Source organism: Catharus ustulatus, chromosome 31 (assembly GCF_009819885.2).
Source record: "Catharus ustulatus isolate bCatUst1 chromosome 31, bCatUst1.pri.v2, whole genome shotgun sequence".
In the NCBI taxonomy this organism is placed as follows: Eukaryota; Metazoa; Chordata; class Aves; order Passeriformes; family Turdidae; genus Catharus; species Catharus ustulatus.
The window spans coordinates 3038533-3058454 of NC_046251.1; the positions used below are offsets into that span (position 1 = coordinate 3038533).

General features: G+C 59.8%; 1 protein-coding gene across 1 annotated transcript; it reads right to left on the reverse strand.

Annotated features, from left to right (window-relative positions):
• Positions 1-147: 147 nt before the first annotated feature.
• Positions 148-18810, reverse strand: POU6F1 (POU class 6 homeobox 1). Its single transcript, XM_033083190.1, has 11 exons — positions 18667-18810; positions 18123-18217; positions 11114-11282; positions 9604-9698; positions 8703-8928; positions 7070-7242; positions 5542-5658; positions 5159-5404; positions 3956-4073; positions 2896-3067; positions 148-1999 (listed from the first exon to the last, which is right to left on the reverse strand). The coding sequence occupies exons 2-11, from the start codon at positions 18174-18176 to the stop codon at positions 1654-1656; spliced, it is 1716 nt and encodes a 571-aa protein (XP_032939081.1). The 5' UTR covers positions 18177-18217; positions 18667-18810; the 3' UTR covers positions 148-1653.
• Positions 18811-19922: the final 1112 nt, after the last annotated feature.

Sequence of the window (19922 nt, forward strand, 5' to 3'; positions counted from 1 at the left end):
CTGCGAGGCGGGCAGGCCGCGCGGTGATTGGCTGGCGGGGTGGCCGCGGCGGCGCTCGGCGCTCAGCTCCGTGCGTGCCGGCCGCGGGTTCGAGTCCCGCTCCCGCCACTGCGCGCTGAGCTGCGCCGGAAAAAAGGGAAAGGAAAAGAAAAAAGAAAAATACTGTTTATTTCACACCACTACATCAAGTGCATCAGTCTGCCCGGTGCCCCCCAGAGCTCTCCCCCCATCGCCCCCCGAGGAGCTGCAGGCGGAGGTGGGGAAGGGGCGCTACCTCTGCTTTGGGGTTCACGCCCCCCAAACCCGGAGGGGATGTCCCCAAAATTCACCCACGGGACGTCCCCAGGGTGGGGGATCACCCCCAGCAGCCCCTCGCAAAACCAGCGTGGGGGTGACATAAATTTGGTGTCACCCCTGGTGAGCCACGACATCGCCTCAGGAACACAGGAAAAAGGGAAAAGCCCAGAAAAATGGAAATCACGGATTTTGGGTGGGTGACACTCGGTGGGGGGGGGGTCTGTCACCACGTGTGTCACAGATGGGGGAGGTGACATCAACACCCTCGGGTCGTGTGTGACAAGGAGGGAAGAGGAGGACACACACAGGCACAGGTGGGCACAGGTACAGGGCAGAGACACAAAACCCATGGTCAGAGGGACAAAATCCATGGCCAAAGTGCTGATGGCTGGAGGCCAAGGGGCTGGGACTGGTGGGACACACAGAGGGGATTCCCAGTGTTCCCAGTTCAGAGCACTGAAGGGCACAGTGGGGATGGGCACAGGGATGGGGTTGGAGGGACAAAGGGGTGGCCACAGGGACAAAATCAATGGCCAAAGGGACAAAATCAATGGCCAAAGTGCTGATGGCAGGCGGTCAGGGGGGCTCTGACTGGGAACTCGGGTGTTCCCAGTGCTCCCAGTTCAGATCATGTGGAAGACGTTGAATTTCAGACACGGGTACAGGTGTGGACACAGACCCAGGTGTGCTGGACACAGGTGTGGGTGTGCTGGACACAGGTGTGGGTGTGCTGGACAGATCCAGGTGTGCTGGACACAGGCCCAGGTGTGCTGGACACAGATCCAGGTGTGCTGGACAGATCCAGGTGTGCTGGACACAGGCCCAGGTGTGCTGGACACAGACCCAGGTGTGCTGGACACAGATCCAGGTGTGCTGGACTCAGGCCCAGGTGTGCTGGTGCAGGGATCTGGTGGCACAGGGACAGAACCAGTGGCTCCCAGTGCTCCCAGTTTAGGGCATGTGGGAGATGCTGAGGGGCAGGGTGGGGGTGGATACAGGTGAGGGACTGGACACAGGGGAGGGCCTGGACCTGGATACAGGTGAGGGACTGGACAGGTGAGGGACTGGACACAGGTGAGGGACTGGACACAGGGGAGGGCCTGGACTCAGGTACGGGCGTGGTGGCAGAGGGACAGAACCAGTGACCACAGACTGGACACAGGTGAGGGCGTGGTGGCACAGGGACAGAACCAGTGACCACAGACTGGACACAGGTACGGGCGTGGTGGCACAGGGACAGAACCAGTGCCCAAAGCGCTGCTGGCTGGAGGCCGGGGTGACACGGGGGGCGCTCCCAGCTCCGAGCACGGGGACACCGGAGGGTGACACGGGGACAGCAGCACCCCCGGCCCTCTCTCAGGGCACATGGAACACGTTGAGCTTGCTCGTGTTCTTGAGCGTCTGGCGGCGGTTGCAGAACCACACCCGCACCACCTCTCGCTCGTAGCGCAGCTCCTGCGCGATCCGCGTGATCTCCGCGCCCGTGGGCAGCGCGTTGCGCTCGAAGTGCGCGTTGAGCGCCTCCAGGGCCTGCGGGGTGAAGGACGTGCGCCGCTTGCGCTTCTTGCCCGGCTCGCCCCCCACGAACTCCAGCAGGTGCTGCTGCCCCTCGCGCTGCCGCTGCTCCGCCTCCCGCAGCCACTTCTCCAGCACCGGCTTCAGCTTCTGCGCGCTCTTGGGCGTGATGTCCAGCTTCTCGAACCTGGGGACAGGGGACATTCAGGGGGGACACAGGGGACACTCGGGATGTCCAGCTTCTCGAACCTGGGGGACAGGGGACACTAAGGGATGGGGGACAGCAGGGCTGGCACTGGGGGTGTGACAACGAGCGGGGGGAGCAACACCCACCACCCTCCTCTGCCCCATTTTCTTCCTTTTCTCAGTTTCTCCTCTGCCCATTTTCCTTTTTCTCCAGCTCCCCCTTCCTCCACCTCTCCTCCCTTTCCCCAGATTTCCTTTTCCCATTTTCCTCCTTTCCCCATTTCCTCATTTTCCCTTTCCCCTCCTTTCCCCCCACTCTCTGCTTTTCCTCCTTCCCCACAATTTTTCCTCCTCTCCAAATTCCTTCCTTTCCTCCTGCTCTGCTCCCTTGCTCCAATTCTCCTTTCCCCCAATTTTCCATCTTTTCCCTCCCCTTTCCTCCTCCTGTCCCTGTCCTCACACCTGTCCCAAGGTGCCATTACCTGCAGATGGCCCTGTCCCTGTCCTGTCCCTGTCCCCAGGTGCCAGTACCTGCAGATGGCCCTGTCCCTGTCCCCAGGTGCCAGTACCTGCAGATGGCCCTGTCCTGTCCCTGTCCCCACACCTGTCCCCACACCTGTCCCCAGGTGTCAGTACCTGCAGATGGCTCTGTCCCTGTCCCCACACCTGTCCTGTCCCTGTCCCCAGGTGCAGTACCTGTCCCTGTCCCTGTCCCAGGTGCCTGCCCCTGTCCCTGGTGCCTGTCCCTGTCCCCACACCTGTCCCAGCTGTCAGTACCTATCCTATCCCTGTCCCCACAGCTGTCAGTACCTGCAGATGGCCCTGTCCCTGTCCCCACAGCTCTCCCAGCTGTCAGTACCTGCAGATGGCCCTGTCCCTGTCCCCAGCTGTCATTACCTGCAGATGGCTGACTGGCTGTAGGCTGGCCCCTCGGTGGCAGTCAGGGCCTGCCCCACCTGTGTCTGGGTGAGCCCCAGCGAGAGGCGCCGCAGTTTGAAGTTCTTGGCGAATTCCCGAATTTCCTCCAGGTTGATCCCGTCCTCGTCTGTGCTGGGAGGGGCAGGGGGCTCTGGGGGGCAGGGGGGGGCTGTGAGCCCCAAAATCCCCCAGTATCCTCCAATATCCCCCAATATCCCCCAGTATTCCCCAACACCCCCAGTATCCCCCAATATGCCATAATATCCCCCAGTATCCCCCAGTATCCCAGTGCCCAGGGACCCCAGGCCCTGCTGTCCCCTCCCAGCCATCCCTGACCCTGTGACCCCAGCCCAGCTCCCTCCTCGCACTGACCCCTGGCACTGGAAACCCCACAGACCCCAAACCCTCTCATCCCTTCTCCCAGTTCCATTGTCCCTCCTCCCAGTTCCATTGTCCCTCCTCCCAGTTCCCATTATCCCTCTCAGTTCCCACTATCCCTCCCAGTTTCCATTATTCCTCTTCCCATTCCCACTATCCCTCCTCTCAGTTCCCACTACTCCTCTTCCCAGTTCTCATTGTCCCTCTTCCCAGTTCCCATTGTCCCTCCTCCCAGTTCCACTATGCGACTTCCCAGTTCCCATTATCTTTCCCAGTTCCATTCTCTCTCTCCCCAGCAATCCCAGACTCTGACATTTCTCTTCCCAACACTTTCCAAACCCCATTATTACCAGTGCACCCCAGTTCCTGTTACCCCTCCTCCCAGTGCATCCAAGTTCCTTTTATCCCTCTTACCAGTGGATCCCAGTTCCTGTTATCCCTCCTCCCAGTACATCCCAGTCCCTGTTATCCCTCCTCCCAGTGCACCCCAGTTCCTGTTACCCCTCCTCCCAGTGCATCCCAGTTCCAGCCATCCCTCCTCCCAGTGCATCCCAGTTCCAGCCATCCCTCTCCCAGTGCATCCCTCTATTCCCACGGACCCCCCAGCCCATTATCCCATCCCAGCCCCCTCCCAGTGCTCCCAGTGCTCCCAGTGACTCACTGGACACCAGCTGGCTCACGGTGGGGGTCTCAGAGCAGGTGATGGGCACAGGGGACGGTGACACCTTGGCCACGGGGCTTGTCCCCACCCCCGCCGGGGCTGGCTGGATGGGCTGCACCTGGGGGGGACCGGGGGGTGATTTGGGGGTGACCTGGGGTCTGGGGGTCTGGGAGGGACCTGGGGTGACCTGGGGGTGACCTGGGGGTCTGCGGGTGACCTGAGGGGGACCAGCAGCTCCACCCCCCGGGGCACACCCCACCGGGAGAGCTGGTGGCACCACGAGGGGAGGGGGTGACCACGGGACAGCGCTGGGGCAGGAGGGGGGCATGGCCTGGGGGAGCTCAGGTGTCCCCACAGCCCCACAGGCAGCACCCAAAGGTGCTCAGGTGTCCCCACAGCACCCAAAGGTGCTCATGAACCCCACAGCCAGCACCCAAAGGTGCTCAGGTGTCCCCACAGGACCCAAAGGTGCCCAGGTGTCCCCACAGGACCCAAAGGTGCCCAGGTGTCCCACAGGCAGCACCCAAAGGTGCTCATGTACCCCACAGCCCCACAGGCAGCGCCCAAAGGTGCTCAGGGCTCCTCCACCCACCTGCTGGGTCCCAGAGCCACATGGGCACAGCCCAGAGGGGCTCACACAGCTGGGACCCAGCAGTGACCCCAAAACAACGGGGGGGGGTCCCAAAGGGACTCAGGTCCCCCCAAAAAAACCTAGGGGGTCCCAGGAATGGTCCCAAAACCACCTGGGCACATCCCAAAAGTGCTTCTGTCCCCCCAAGGCTGTGTGGCTGAAGGAACTTGGGGGGTCCCAAAGGCACAGGGGGGTCCCAAAGCCGCTCCCCTGTCCCCGAAGCCCCTTGGCTGGGGACGCTGCCCCTCCCCCTCCCCACCATGGCCCTCCAGCCACGACCCCCCTCACTGGGGGGGGAGTTTGGGGGTCTCAGGGGTCTCGGGGTGCAGAGGATCCCCTTGATCTTGGTGGGGACTCAGGGTGACCTGGGGTGACTCAGGGTGACCTTGGGGGGGGTCTCAGGGTGACTCAAGGGGGCTCAGGGTGACCTGGGGGGTCTCAGGGTGACTCAGGGTGAGTTGGGGGTCAGGGTGACCTGGGGGTCTCAGGGTGACTCAGGGTGACCTGGGGAGGTTCAGGGTGACTCAGGGTGACTCAGGGTGACCCGGGGTGACTCAGGGCTGGGGTCTCACCTCACTCTTGACGGGGGGCTCACCAGCCCCGTTTTTCTTGCCGGGGGCAGGTGCAGGGGGGGCTGTGGCCAGCGTGGCTCCCGTGGCCAGCGCGGCCCCCGTGGCCAGCGTGGCGATCACCTGGCCCTGCGCGTTGAGCAGCAGCTGCGGTGTCACCGGTGTCACCTGTGTCACCTGCAGGCTGGGCGGGGCTGGCGCGGGGGCCACCCCGGGAGGGGCCACGACCCAGGGCAGGGTCCCGATCACCTGGGGGGGGACACAGAGCTGGGGGACCCCAAAACACAGCGCTGGGGGATCCCAAAACACCCACCGGGACACAACACCGGGACCCCCTCCCCAGGTGACACCACCCCGGGGGGAGGGACAGGGACCCCCCGCGGTACCTGGCCCTGGGTGTTGGTCAGGAGCTGCCCCTGCACGCTGGGGAGGGGGATGGAGATGACGGGGGGGGCACTGAGGGACCCCAGGAGCTGTGGCTGCACCCCCAGAGCCGCCGTGAGCTGTGGGATGGAAATGGGGTCAGAGCTGGGGCAGCGGGGACAGCCCGGATCGTCCCCCCCTTCCCTGGGGACAGCGAGGCCCTGGGGTCCCCAAATCCATCAGTGTGTGCCCTGGGAATGCAGCTGGGGCTGGGGAAACTGAGGCACGGATTGTGCTCAGGGAAACTGAGGCACAGATTGTGTCTGGGGAAACTGAGGCACAGATTGTGCTCAGGGAAACTGAGGCAGGGATGGTGTCTGGGGAAACTGAGGCAGGGATTGTGCTCAGGGAAACTGAGGCAGGGATGGTGTCTGGGGAAACTGAGGCACGGATTGTGCCTGGGGAAACTGAGGCAGGGATGGTGTCTGGGGAAACTGAGGCAGGGATTGTGCTCAGGGAAACTGAGGAAGGGTCCTGCCAGGGAAACTGAAACTGGGATTGTGTCCAAGGAAACAGAAACTGGGTCCTGCCAGGGAAAACTGAAAGTGGGATCCTGCACAGGGAAACTGAGGCAGGGATGCTCTGCAGGGACACTGAGGTCACAATTCCCCACGTGGGAACTGAGAGTGGGATCTGCCAGGGAAACTGAGGCAGGGATCCTGCACGGGGAAACTGAGGCAGGGATCCTGCATAGGTAAACTGAGGCAGGGATTGTGCTCGGGGAAACTGAGGCAGGGATTGTACCTGGGGAAACTGAGGCAGGGATCCCACACAGGTAAACTGAGGCAGGGATTGTGCTCAGGGAAACTGAGGCAGGGTCCTGCCAGGGAAACTGAGGCTGGGTCCTGCCAGGGAAAACTGAAAGTGGGATCCTGCACAGGGAAACTGAGGCTGGGATTGTGTCTGGGGAAACTGAGGCAGGGATGCTCTGCAGGGACACTGAGGTCACAATTCCCCACGTGGGAACAGAGAGTGGGATCCTGTCTGGGGAAACTGAGGCAGGGATCCCACACAGGGAAACTGAGGCAGGGATCCTGCACAGAGAAACTGAGGCAGGGATCTGCCAGGGAAAACTGAAACTGGGTCCTGCCAGGGAAACTGAGGCAGTGATCCTGCACGGGGAAACTGAGGCACGGATTGTGTCTGGGGAAACTGAGGCAGGGATCCTGCATAGGTAAACTAAGGCAGGGATCCTGCACAGGGAAACTGAGGCTGGGATTGTGTCTGGGGGAAACTGAGGCACGGATTGTGTCTGGGGGAAAATGAGGCAGAGATTGTGTCTGGGGAAACTGAGGCAGGGATTGCGCACAGGTAAACTGAGGCAGGGATCCTGCAGGGGGAAACTGAGGCAGGGATCCTGCATGGGGAAACTGAGGCAGGGATCCCGCACAGGTAAACTGAGGCAGGGATCTGAGGCAGTTCCGGGGCTCGCGGTGGCCCCGCGGCCGCTGCCCGGGTGTGGTTTGGGTGTGGTTTGGGCTCAGTCCTTACGATGCCGGGGTTAAAGGCCAGTCCTGCGAGCGGGGGCTGCACGGCCAGCGGGGGCTGCACGGCCAGCGGGGGCTCCTTGGGCGGGGCGGGCTCCGGGGGGGGCTGGGGCAGCAGCGGGGGCTGCCCGGGGGGCGCCGGGGGCACCGGGACAGCCGGGCTGAGCACGGCGGCGGCTGCGGAGAGAGGAGACACGGGGTCAGTGCGGGGGTGGCACCGCGACACCGCGCCCTGTCCCCTCCCCTTGTCCCCTCCATTGTCCCCTCCCTCACCCCTGAACCAGGGGATGCTGCTGCAGCACAGAGCGGGGGTGTCTGGGGACAGAAATCCCCCCCGACACACCTGGTACAGGTGTGGGGTCTGTGAGAACTGCCACGATCCCCCCCGGTCCCACCTGCAGGGCCCCCCCTCGGCTGTGCAGGGGTGTCACAGCTGGAACCCCAAATCTGCTCCTGGAACCCCAAATCTGCACCTGGAACCCCAAATCTATTCCAGGAACCACACCTGGAGCCTCAAATCTGCACCAGGTACCACATCTGGTGCCCTAAATGTACCTGGACTTGCCCTGTTGCAACCATGTGCCACACCTGGAGCCCCAAATCTACTCCAGGTACCACTAATCTACACCTGGTACCACACCTGGAGCCCAAATCTACACCTGCAGCACCAAATCTGTACCTGGAGCCCTAAATCTGCCCCAGGTACCACAGATGGAGCCCCAAATCTGCACCTTTGTTACTCAAACCCCCAAGTTCAAGCCCATTTCAGATCCCTCCTGCAGCCACAGTTGGAACCCAAATCTGCACCTGGTGTCCCAGATCTACACCTGGAGCCCCAAATCTACACCTGGTGCCACAGCTGGAGCCTCAAAAATCTGCACCTGGTGACACACCTGGAGCCCCAAATCTACACCTGGAGCTACATCAGGAGCCCCCAAGCTACACCAGGTACCACACCTTGACCCCCAGATCTGCTCCAGGTGCCACACCTGGAGCCCCAAATCTACATCTGCAGCCCTAAATCTACACCAGGTACCACACCTTGTCCCCAGATCTACACCTCATCCCCAGCCCTGTTGCAGGTACCACATCTTGTCCCCAGCTGTTCTCCAGGTGCCACACCTCGTCTCCAGCCCTACTCCAGGTGCCACACCTTGATCCCCTGCTCTCCTCCAGGTACCACACCTTGTCCCCAGCTCTGCTCCAGGTACCAGACCTGGAGCCCCAAATCTGCACCTACAGCCCCAAATCTACACCAGGTACCACACCTCGCCCTCAGCTCTGTTCCACCTTCTACCCCAGATCTACACCTCGTCCCCAGCCCTGCTCCAGGTGCCACACCTTGTCCCCCAGATCCACACCTTGTCCCCAGCTGTTCTCCAGCTGTCACACCTCGCTCCCAGCCCTGCTGCAGCTGTCACACCTCGCTCCCAGCCCTGCTGCAGCTGTCACACCTCACTCCCAGCCCTGCTCCAGGTGCCACACCTTGTCTCCAGCTGTTCTCCAGCTGTCACACCTCGCTCCCAGCCCTGCTCCAGCTGTCACACCTCACTCCCAGCCCCGCCCCTGCCCCCAGCCCCGCTCACCGCCCGGCTCGGCCGCCGCTGTGTCCGTCCCCGCGCGTTACCTGCGGTTACCTGTGAGATTGGCTACGGGCGCTTTGAAAATCGCCCCCGCAGGTGCCGCCGGCGTCAGTCCCGGGAGCGCGGCGAGCGTTGCGGTGGGGATTGTCACCAGGGCCAGCGCCTGCTGGCCTGTCACCTGACCTGCAATACTGATGGGGATAAGAAGAGGTTGAGTAACTGTCCCTGCCGGAACCATTACTCCTGTCACACCTGTGGCTAAGCTTTCCTGAGCCAACACCTGCGGAGATAAATGAGATTTGAAAGAGAAACACAAATCAACGCCCTGCTCAGCATCAGGGAAACCCCCACAGGGCCCCCCCGCCCGGCTGGGACACCCCTCTGGGGAGGGGGCAAGGGGGAATCCCCGGGGAATCCCTCTGGGGAGGGGGCAAAGGGGGAATCCCCAGGGGGCAAAGGGGGAATCCCCTGGGGAGGGGGCAAAGGGGGAATCCCCTGGGGAATCCCCTGGGGGGGTGAAGGGGGAATCCCCCAGGGAATCCCTCCTGGGGGGACAAAAGGGGAATCCCCTGGGGAATCTCTCTGGGGGGGGTGAAGGAGGAATCCCTCTGGGGGTGAAGGGGGAATCCCCTTGGGAATCCCTCCTGGGGGGGTGAAGGGGGAGCCCCCCTGCCTGGTGAAGCCCTGGGGAAGGGGGATCCAGGGGGAGCCCCCTTAGCTGTGACCCCTCTCCGTGGGGAGATGGGGGCAGCTCTGTTAGGTGGGGGGTTCTCTCTTACTGCCGACCCCCGCTGGGGGGGGATGGGGGCAGAGAGGGGATCCCCTTTATCTTGGGGCCCCCCCTACACAGAACCCCTCTCCATAGGGGCACCCGGGGCCTCCCTGACCTGGCCACCCCCTGTCTGAGGACACCTCCCGGGGCCCCCCTCGCCCCCCAGCCCCAGGGGACAGTTACCTGCGGGGTGGCCTGCACGGCCAGGTGTGTCACGCCGGGCTGGCTCGGGGCGTGGCTGGAGGGGATGGGGGCGGGGGACTCAGCTTTGGCTTTACCTGGGCGAGAAACAGCTGGGGGTGAGGGGGACACCCAAATTCTGGGGTCCTCAGGGGGGTCAGTGCCCGGGGAGGGGACGCAGGAGGGGCAGAGATTTGGGCAGGGTGGGAGCAGTGAGCACCCAGTGTCCCCCCGGCACCAGAGAGGCTGGGACAGGTGACAGGTGAGTGTGCAGGTGATGGAGAGGCTGGGACAGTGACAGGTGAGTGTGCAGGTGATGGGGGAGGCTGGGACAGTGACAGGTGACAGGTGTGTGTGCAGGTGATGGGGACAGGTGACAGGTGTCCATGTGCAGGTGATGGGGGACACACCTGCGTGAGGATTTGGGGCACTGCGCAGGACAAAGCGGGATCTCCCCAAACAGAGGGAGGTGCAGGGGTGGGGGTGGAACTGCAGCAGGACCTGGGGGCAGCCCAGGTGACACAGCCCAGGTGACACAAGCCGGACAACCCTGTGCTCCTGGAGGTGACCTGGGGATGGTCCCGGGGAGGAGAGACCCGGGGGAACCTCTGGGAATGGTCCTGGCAAAGACAGACCCGGGGGGCACCGGGGGATCCCGGGCAGGACAGACCCGGGGGGAATCACGGGGATCCCGAGATAGGATCGGGACTTCCGGGCACCGGGAGTGATCCCGGTAAAGACAGACCCGGGGAGGCACCGGGAATGGTCCCGGGGGGCAAAGGAGGAACGATCCCGGGATGGAGAGACCCGAGGGAAAACCGCGGGGATCCCGGGATGGAGAGACCTGGGGGGCAGCGGGAATGGTCCCGGGCAGGACAGACCCGGGGGGCACCGGGAATGGTCCCGGGATGGAGAGACCCAGGGAACCTCTGGGAAGGGTCCCTGGCAGAAGAGACCCGGGGGGAACCGCGGGGATCCCGGGATAGGATCGGGATTCCCGGGCACCGGGAATGATTCCGGCAAAGACAGACCCGGGGGGCAAAGGAGGAACGATCCCGGGATGGAGAGACCCAGGGAACCTCTGGGAATGGTCCCGGGAAGGAGAGACCCGGGGGGAACCGGGAACGATCCCGGCAAAGACAGACCCGGGGGGCACCGGGGGGATCCCGGGATGGAGAAACCCGGGGAGGTACCGGGAGATCCCGGCGAGGAGAGACGGAGGGAACCTCTGGGAATGGTCCCGGGAAGGAGAGACCTGGAGGGCACGTGGGAGATCCCGGGATGGAGAGAGCTGGGGGGCACCGGGAATGATCCCGGCAAAGACAGACCCGGGGGCACCGGGAATGGTCCCGGGGAGGACAGACTCGGGGGACACGAGGGGGACCTCGGGGAGAAGAGATCCAGGGAACCTCTGGGAAGGGTCCCGGGATGGAGAGACCCGGGGGGCACAGGGGAAGGGTCCCGGGGGTACAGGGGAAGGGTCCCGGGCAGGTTGGGGGAGGGGGTCTCTCACCTGCCACCTCCCCGCCGGACGAGCTCGGGGTGCTGGAGGGAGCGTCCTCCACACCTGGGGGCCCCCCCTGTGCCGGGGACCCCCCCGCTCCCTCCCCGGCCGTTTTGGGGTCCCCATCCACGCCCACCTCCAGCACCCGGATGGTCTCATGGCCGGACATGACAATAACCTGCAAACGGACCCCAAATCAGCTCCAGGGGCGTCACCCCGTGTCCCCTGGGGCTCCCCCCGCCTGTTTTGGGGTGCAGAGCCCACCTGGACCCTGGAGGGGGGAGAGGGGGTGGGGCAGTTCCATCCCCCCAACACCTCAACTGCAGGGGCACCCCAGGGTGAGACCCCGGGCAGGTGAAATGCTGCCGGTGTCACAGCACCCCCAAATTTACAGCACCCCCAAAGAGAATCAACACCCCCAAATTTACAGCACCTCCAAAGAGAATCAGCACCCCCAAACCACAGTAAAACCTTCACAGCTGCAGCATCCCCAAACCTACAGCACCCTATGAACAGAACTGGCACCCCATAACCTACAGCACCCCCAGAGCTGCTCCCCCTGTACCTGCAGGGTCCCAGCAGGGTCAGGAACCCTCAGAGCCCCCAGACTCATTTCTGGGGCCTCCCCCTGGGACTGGGGTGACCCTGGTGTTCATCAGAGAGGGTAAAACTCCCCCCAGGAGATTCCTGGGCGTTCACCTGAGCCTCAAGGTGCATTCGAGTTCCTTCCTTCCTAAATTCCTTCCTAAATTCCTAAATTCCTTCCTTCCTAAATTCCTAAATTCCTTCCTAAATTCCTTCCTAAATTCCTTCCTTCCTAAGTTCCTAAATTCCTAAATTCCTTCCTTCTAAAATTCCTTCCTTCCTTCCTTCCAAAATTCCTTCCTTCCTTCCCTCCTTCCCCTTGTGTATTTTCTCACGTTATTGTTATTTCCATATTATCATAGATGAGAACAAACAGCTCCAAACCTGCTCCCCATTGCAACTAAATTGCTCTAAACCACATCCTGTATACCTGTTTGTATTTCTATATTTTATATTTATTTACTTCTCTATTTTTATATTTATAAATCCAAATCATTCAGTGTCATTTCACTCCAGTTCACCCCCAGGCTCCATGAACAACACCCCGGGTTTGATTCAGGGGTGGCTGGAATATCTGACAGGTGTCAGGGGATGTCCCCGAGTGTCCCCAGGGATGTCCACGAGTGTCCCCAGGGGATGTCCCCGAGTGTCCCCAGGGAGTGCAGAGTTTTCCTGCGGGATAACGGCAGCCAGAGCTCGGCCAGGGGGAGGTGACACAAACCTCCGGCAGCTCCTGGCAGCTGGGGAGGGCTGACCTGATTGTCACTGCTCCAATTCCCTCCTCTGGCTACGACCTGGGCACCTCAGACTCACGGAGAGGTTTTTGGGATGCCCCAGACTCACTGAAGTTTTCAGGGGTAACCCAGACCCCTGGGAGGTTTTTTGGGGTGTCCCAGACATCTGTGAGGTTTTTTGGGGTGTCCCAGACCCACCGAGGTTTTTTGGGGTGCCCTAGATCTTTGAGAGTTTTTTTTTGGGATGCCCCAGACCCACTGAAGTTTTCTGGGATGCCTCAGACCTCTGGGAAATTTTTGGGGTGCCCCAGACCTCTGTAAGGTTTTCTGGGGTGCCTCAGACCTTTGGGAGATTTTCTGGGATGCCCCAGACCCCTGTAAGGTTTTCTCCCTGAGAAATCCCAGCTGACCCCTGGGAGGTGAATGGGAACAAAAGCAGCGACCCTCAGAAATTAAATCAAGGGTCTGAAAGAACGAAAAGGTTCAGGGTTCATCTGGAAGGAACAGATATTGATTGAGAGCTCAGCAAGGAGAGCAGAACCAAAGCAGGGTTAATAATTAGCAGATGGAGCTAATTGGAGCTAAGACAATGAATAATTTGCTCGGCTTTGCAGGATTTGCAGGAGCAGGAGGGGAGGTTGGGGCACTGTAAAGGTGAGGAAATCATCCCTGCAGCTGGGCAGAGCCAGGCTGGGGTGGCCAGGGGAGCAGAGAGCCTGGAGACAACACAAAGGGGACGAGTCTGAGGTGAGGAAGAGTCACTGCCTTCATCCCAGGACACCCCTGACCCGCTGCAGGAGCCACTCTGGGCAAGGACTGCACAAGCCTGGAAGGAATCTGAGCTGGGTTTAATGCACAGGGTGGGGAGGGTAATGCCTGCGGGGTGCAGGGGGATTCTGGCACTGGGGGAGGTTTTGGGGAATCAATGGGGAGCAGCAGCTCTGGGAATTGCACACAATCTCCCCTAAACCCAGCTCAAATCCACCTCCTACCCTAAACCTAGCACAAATCCAGCCCTCCCCTAGACCCAGCACAAATCCAGCTCTTACCCTAAACCCAGCTCTTCCCTAAACTTACCCTAAACCCAGCTCTTCCCCTAAACCCAGCTCTTCCTAAACCCAGCTCAAATCCACCTTTCCTTTAAACCCAGCTCAAATCCAGCCCTCCCCTAGACCCAGCACAAATCCAGCTCTTACGCTAAACCCAGCTCAAATCCACCTCCTAACCTAAACCCAGCACAAATCCAGCCTTCACCTTAAACTCAGCTCAAATCCAGCTCTTACCCTAAACGCAGTTCTTCCCTAAACTTAGCACAAATGCACCTTTCCTTCAAACCCAGCTCAAATCCAGCTTTACCCTAAGCCTGCTGGGTGCAGTGTCAGTGATGTCCCTTGCGGGTGCAGTGTCAGTGGTCAGTGATGTCCCTTGGGGGGTGAAGTGGTCAGTGATGTCCCTTGTGGAGCAGTGTCAGTGGTCAGTGATGTCCCTGGGGTGCAGTGGTCAGTGATGTCTCTTGGGGTGCAGTGTCAGTGGTCAGTGATGTCCCCTGTGGGGATGCAGTCTCATTGGTCAGTGACGTCCAGGGCTGGCCCTGCTGTGCCCCAGACCTGCTGTGGGGTTCCCCTGGCACTGAGCCCAGTTGACCCTCGGTGGGTTCTGAGGGTGCCACCCCTGGGGGTCACCCAGTGCTCACTGTCCCCTGTGGTCACTCAGTGCTCACTGTCCCCTGTGGTCATTCAGAGCTCACTGTCCCCTGTCCCCTGTGGTGAACAAGAGAATGAAATAATTTTGCCAAAACACAAGAAAATGTCCCAAGAGCAGGATGAGGGACAGGACTGCAAGGGGAACAAACACGAGGAAATCTCAACTCCCACCCTGAACCATTTACAAACCCAGCCTCTGTGCCGGCAACTTCCCTCATTAATTGTTCTAATTAACTTTTCTAATGAATGGCTTTTATTAATCACAAGCACGTTCTGCAGCCTGCACTCAGCAAGGTTTGGAAGGAGTTGCTGTTTTGGGAGCCTGGTGTCTGGGGTTACAATACAGGGTGTGATCAAAGGTTTCTGTTCTATCACCATCTGTTGAGGGTGGGGCAGTGATCCTGATCTCTGTGGGAGATATTCTGCTAATGGGCATCCATTGAAACCAGCTGGGGCAGTGTTCTTTATCTCATGGGATATCTCCTGTTAATGGCCATGTTTTATAAACCAGGCAGGGCAGTGTTCTTTATCTTTTCACAGCCCATCCTTCCTCCAGCCAGTCATTTTCTGCTCATGGCCATTGAGTCCCACTGTGGCACTGATAAAATTACTGCATCCCATTGGGAGTTGCTCCAGCCAGGGGGAAGAGCCCAACATTTCTTACCAAGATAAAAACAGAGGTTTTGGGACACTAAGGGAGCCCCTTTCTCCACTGGACTCCAGAGGAAAACCGGATTTCTCCACATCACCACTGGAGCTCCAGAGGGAAACTGCACCTTGTACAGGAGCACTGCTCCAACTGAGCCACATCTGTCACTGCAGGAGGATGCAGCCACCATGGAATGGGACTGCTGCCAACACCCTGCCTGACGGGTGTCAGGTTGTACTCTGATTGTGTCAGGGTTTGGGGTTTGTTCTTTGTAGTACTGTATTTCTATTTTAATTTCCCTAGTAAAGAACTGTTATTCCTAATTCCCATATCTTTGCCTGAGAGCCCCTTGATTTCCAAATTTATAATAATTTGGAGGGAGGGGGTTTACATTCTCCATTTCAAAGAGAGGCTCCTGCCTTTCTCAGCACACACCTGTCCTCCAAACCAGGACACCCAGTTTGGGAAAATTGCTGAAACTTTTGGAGTTCTGCTGAACCAACCTGGATTGTTTTGAATAAACAAAGCCTGGGAGAGGGAGATGTTTGTGCTGGGGCTGGATGTGAGGAATGCAGGATTTACAGAGCACAGGGAAATTCTGCAGAACCCAGAGATAAGGAAGAGACAGAGACAACAACTGAAACTCTGCCCAGCTGGGAAAAAAGTTAATTATGAGCCTGGAAATGGGGAACTAAGCAGAGTGAGAAGAGAAATCCACAACCAACAGAGGATAAACTGCTAATTAATGCCAGTTCTGTAATTTATAGCCAAGTCTTTGCTTGCTAAAATGTAGAAATAGTGAAAAGTTGTGGAAGGTGTGGTGGGGTGAGTAAAGCAGTGCTGTTTTCTAGGACTAAAAATAAGGCTGGAGTTGGATTGATCCTGCTTTTCTGGCAGTGGGAGAAGGTGAACTGAGCCCAGAAAAACCTGGAATATCTCAGAGCTGGGAGCTGGTACCCAGGATCACCCTGAGCCCAGAATTTTCCTCCAGGACAGGCTGGGGATGTGCAGAAATTACACCTGAGGGGTCTCAGATGGGGCTGGCCTGAGCTATTCCCATCCCAGGGAATGAGCTGGAGTTGAACTGGGTTTAAAGGAAAGAGCTGGATTTGAGCTGGGTTTAAGGGGAGAGCTGGATTTGAGTTGGGCTTAAAGGAAAGCTGGATTTGAGCTGGGTTTAAGGGGAGAGTTGGATTTGAGCCGGGTTTAAAGGAAAGCTGGATTTGAGCTGGGTTTAAAGGAAAGCTGGATTTGAGCTGGGTTTAAAGGAAAGCTGGATTTGAGGTGGGTTTAAGGGGAGAGCTGGGTTTAGGGAACAGCTGGATTTGAGCTGGGTTTAAGGGGAAGCTGGATTTGAGCTGGGTTTAAGGAAGAGCTGGATTTGAGCTGGGTCTAGTGTTCCCAGGACCTGGAATTCCAGGGGAAAGGCACAGGGAGCTCCCTGAGGAGTCCTGGATCAGCCAAATATCCCAAGAGGAAGAGTCTGGGAGTGTCCACACGGGAAAATTCCTTCCCAGCTGTCCCCACGTGATCCAGGGGAATGCTGGGGTTCCCACCAGGGTCCTGGCAGGGTTTGGGACTTTATTTCACCTCAGGAGGGGCAGGGAAAGGGCTGGATCCCAATGGGCTGTGCAGGGAACCCGAGGGATGCTGCCAGGGGGGGTGGGAGTGTCTCAGTGCCACAGAACTCATTTATCCTCAGGAGACACCTGGGCACCTGAGGTTTGTTCTGGGAAGCCTCAGCTGGGCCCTGCCTGGCTCACTGCCCTGGCTGTGCCTTGGGGGAACCAAACCCCAGCTCCAGCAGCTCCCAGAGCTGGCCCTGCAAAACCAATCCTCTGGGCCTCTGATCCTACATGGACTGAGGTTCTGAGCCCCGTGGAACTGAGCTCCTGATCCTGCTGGGATTTGGGTCCTGATCCTACTTGGACTGGGCTCCTGATCCTACATGGACTGGGGTTCTGATCCTGCTGGGATTTGGGTCCTGATCCTACATGGACTGAGGTTCTGATCCCACAGGGATTTGGGTTCTGATCCCCCTGGAACTGGGCTCCTGATGCCCCTGGGACTGGGCTCCTGATCCTACTTGGACTGGGGTTCCGATCCCACGGGGATTTGGGTCCCGATTCTACTTGGATTTTGGTCATGATCCCACTGAGGATTTGGGTCCTGATCCTACATGGACTGAGGTTCTGATCCTGCTGGGATTTCAGTCCTGATCCCCCTGGGATTTGGGTTTCTGATCCCACTGGGACTGGGCTCCTGATCCCACAGGGATTGGGGTTCTGATCCTGCTGAGATTTGGGTCCTGATCCCATGGGGACTGGGGCTCTGATCCTGTTGGGATTTGGGTTCTGATTCTACTTGGATTTGGGTCCTGATCCCACTGGGATTTGGGTCCTGATCCTACTTGGATTTGGGTCCTGATCCCCCTGGAACTGGGGCTCTGATCCCCTTGGGATTTGGGTCGTGATCCCAGTGGGATGTGGGGTTCCGATCCTGCTGGGATTGGTTTTTTTTATCAGGCAGGTCCTGCCATTCACAACTGCAAAACTCCTCCAGCCCCAACCCTAGCGGTGCTGGGCCACTCCCATTCCCGAGGGACATTCCCATTCCTGAGGGACATTCCCAAAGGACATTCCCATCCCTGAGGGCCATTCCCATTCCTGAGGGCCATTCCTACTCCCGAGTGTGGCCCTGATGGGGTAAATGGGGTCCTGGAAGAGAAAGCGGATCCTCAGAGAATAAATGGGGTCCTGGAAGGGCAGATGGGTTTCTAAAGGGTAAAAGGGGGTCCTGGAAGGGTAAATGTGCCCCATAAAGGGAAATGGTCAGTGGGGTGCAGGGAAGGTCAATGGGGTCCTGGCAGGGTCAGTGAAGTTCAGGGAGGGTCAGTGGGGTACAGGGAGGGTCAGTGGGGTCCTGGCAGGGTCAGTGAGGTCCTGGCAGGGTCAGTGGGGTCCTGGCAGGGATGTTCCCCCTCTGCTGGGTCAGAGCTGCCTCAGCCCCTCACAGGGAGCGTGAGGTCCCAGCAGGGCCAGGAACCCCCAGAGCCCCCAAAGTGCCCCAGACTCATTACTGGGGGTGACCCTGGTGTTCCATCAGAGAGGACAAAACTCCCCAAGGAGGGGATTAATTAATGATTAATTAAACCTGGCTGTTCCACCCGAGCCTGTACTAACCCATTGAGCTGGAACCCCCCACCTGCCTCATCCCAAACGAGATCAGTGCACACCCCCAGCCCTGCAGTGTTCCCCCAGGGCTGGGCAGGCCCAGGTGAGCCCTGCAGGTGTTTCCCACACTGGGGTGTCCCCCCAGGCCGGTTTTGGGGGGCAGGGGGGTCTCACCTGCTCGTTGACCGTCAGCAGGGCCTCCTGGGGCTGCCCCGGGCACGGCTCCATGCTGGCCTGGCACAGGTGGGCAGGGTCACACCTGCCTCATGCTGCAGGAGGGGACAAGGAGGGGCTGTCACCACCTGGGGATGTCTGGGATCCCCTCTGAGCCCCTTTGGAACCCTAAAAACCAAGGATGGGCCAAGTGAAATCTGGAGCCCAAAGCTGGTCCCCAAATCTCCAGGTGACACCAGGCTGCCCTCCCACGTCCCTGGTGCTGCCTGAGGGGGCCCAAATTTGGGGACACTTCCTTCAGTAGGTGACAGGAGCCACCCCCCAGGTGGGATTCACCTGCCCCATGGAGCTGCCAGGGATGGGGGAGCCCCTCCTGCTCCCCTGACACCCCAAAGTCCTGGGGCAGCTCCTGCCCCTCCCTGCCCCAGCTGGGATCCCCATCCCCTCCCCCCTCCCCACACACAGGGGGGCTCCAGGGCCAACCTGGGACCCCAAAGGGGGAAGTAAGGGAATCCAGGGGGTTCTGGGGGTGCCAGGTACTCACCCAGTGTCTGCCCTGGGGTGAGGGACCCTCCTGGCCTGGCTGAGGCTCCTGCCCCCGGGGGCTCCCCGAGTTCTGGGCTCTGCTGTGCTGGCTGCAGCTCTCTGGGATCCTCTGCTCTGTCTGTGCAGGTTTTGGGGTGTCCAAGTTCTGTCTCTTTGGGTTTTGGGGTGTCCAGGCTCTGTCTCTCTGGGTTTTTAGGTGTCCAGGCTCTGTCTCTCCTGGTTTTGGGGTGTCTGGACTCTGTTTGTGCAGGTTTTGGGGTGTCCAGGCTCTGTCTCTCCTGGTTTAGGGGTGTCCAGGCTCTGTCTGTACAGGTTTTGGGGTGTCCAGGCTCTGTCTCTCCGGGTTTAGGGGTGCCCAGTCTCCGTCTCTCTGGGGTTCTGTCTCTCCTGCTTCTGGGGTGTCCAGGCTCTGTGCAGGTTTAGGGCTGTCCAGGCTCTATCACTCCTGGTTTTGGGGTGTCCAGGCTCTGTCTCTCCGGGTTTTGGGGTGTCCAGGCTCTATCACTCCAGGTTTTGGGGTGCCCAGGCTCTGTCTCTGCAGGTTTTGGGGTGTCCAGGCTCTGTGCAGGTTTAGGGCTGTCCAGGCTCTATCACTCCGGGTTTTGGCCTGTCCAGGCTCTGTCTCTGCAGATTTTGGGGTGTCCAGGCTCTGTCTCTCCTGGTTTTGGGGTGCCCAGGCTCTGTCTCTGCAGGTTTAGGGGTGTCCAGGCTCTGTCTGTGCAGGTTTTGGGGTGTCCAGGCTCTGTCTCTCCGGGTTTTGGAGTCTCCAGGCTCTATCACTCCGGGTTTTGGGGTGCCCAGGCTCTGTCTGTGCAGGTTTTGGGGTGTCCAGGCTCTGTCTCTGCAGGTTTTGGGGTGTCCAGGCTCTGTCTCTCCGTGTTTTGGGGTGCCCAGGCTCTGTCTCTCCGGGTTTAGGGGTGCCCAGTCTCCGTCTCTCTGGGGTTCTGCCTCTCCTGGTTTTGGGGTTCCAGCTCCCCGGGCTGTTCCGAGTTTTGGGGTCCCTGGGTCTGGCCTGGAGGGACAGAAACCCCAGAGCTGAGCTCTGGCTGCTCCCAGGAGCCCCAGGATCCTCCCCAGGGGATGGATGGAGGAGGTTTGGGAAGAGGCAGCTCAGGAGGAACAGGAACTCCAGGGATGTGTTCGGGACTCTGGGACAGGAGCAGCACAGAACCCCCCCAGGATCCACCCCCAGCCATCCCAGTCCAAACCAGGCACCCAAACTGGATTTATTCCAGCTCAACTGGGGCAGCAAAA

Excerpts from the sequence above, each read along its gene's own strand:
- POU6F1 (XM_033083190.1), bottom strand. The coding sequence starts at position 18,176 with ATGGAGCCGTGCCCGGGGCAGCCCCAGGAGGCCCTGCTGACGGTCAAC. Across the intron at positions 9,699-11,113 it reads GTCCGGCGGGGAGGTGGCAG|GTAAAGCCAAAGCTGAGTCC; the intron begins GTGAGAGACCCC and ends TTTCTCGCCCAG. Across the intron at positions 2,000-2,895 it reads AGCCAGTCAGCCATCTGCAG|GTTCGAGAAGCTGGACATCA; the intron begins GTAATGACAGCT and ends CCCTGTCCCCAG.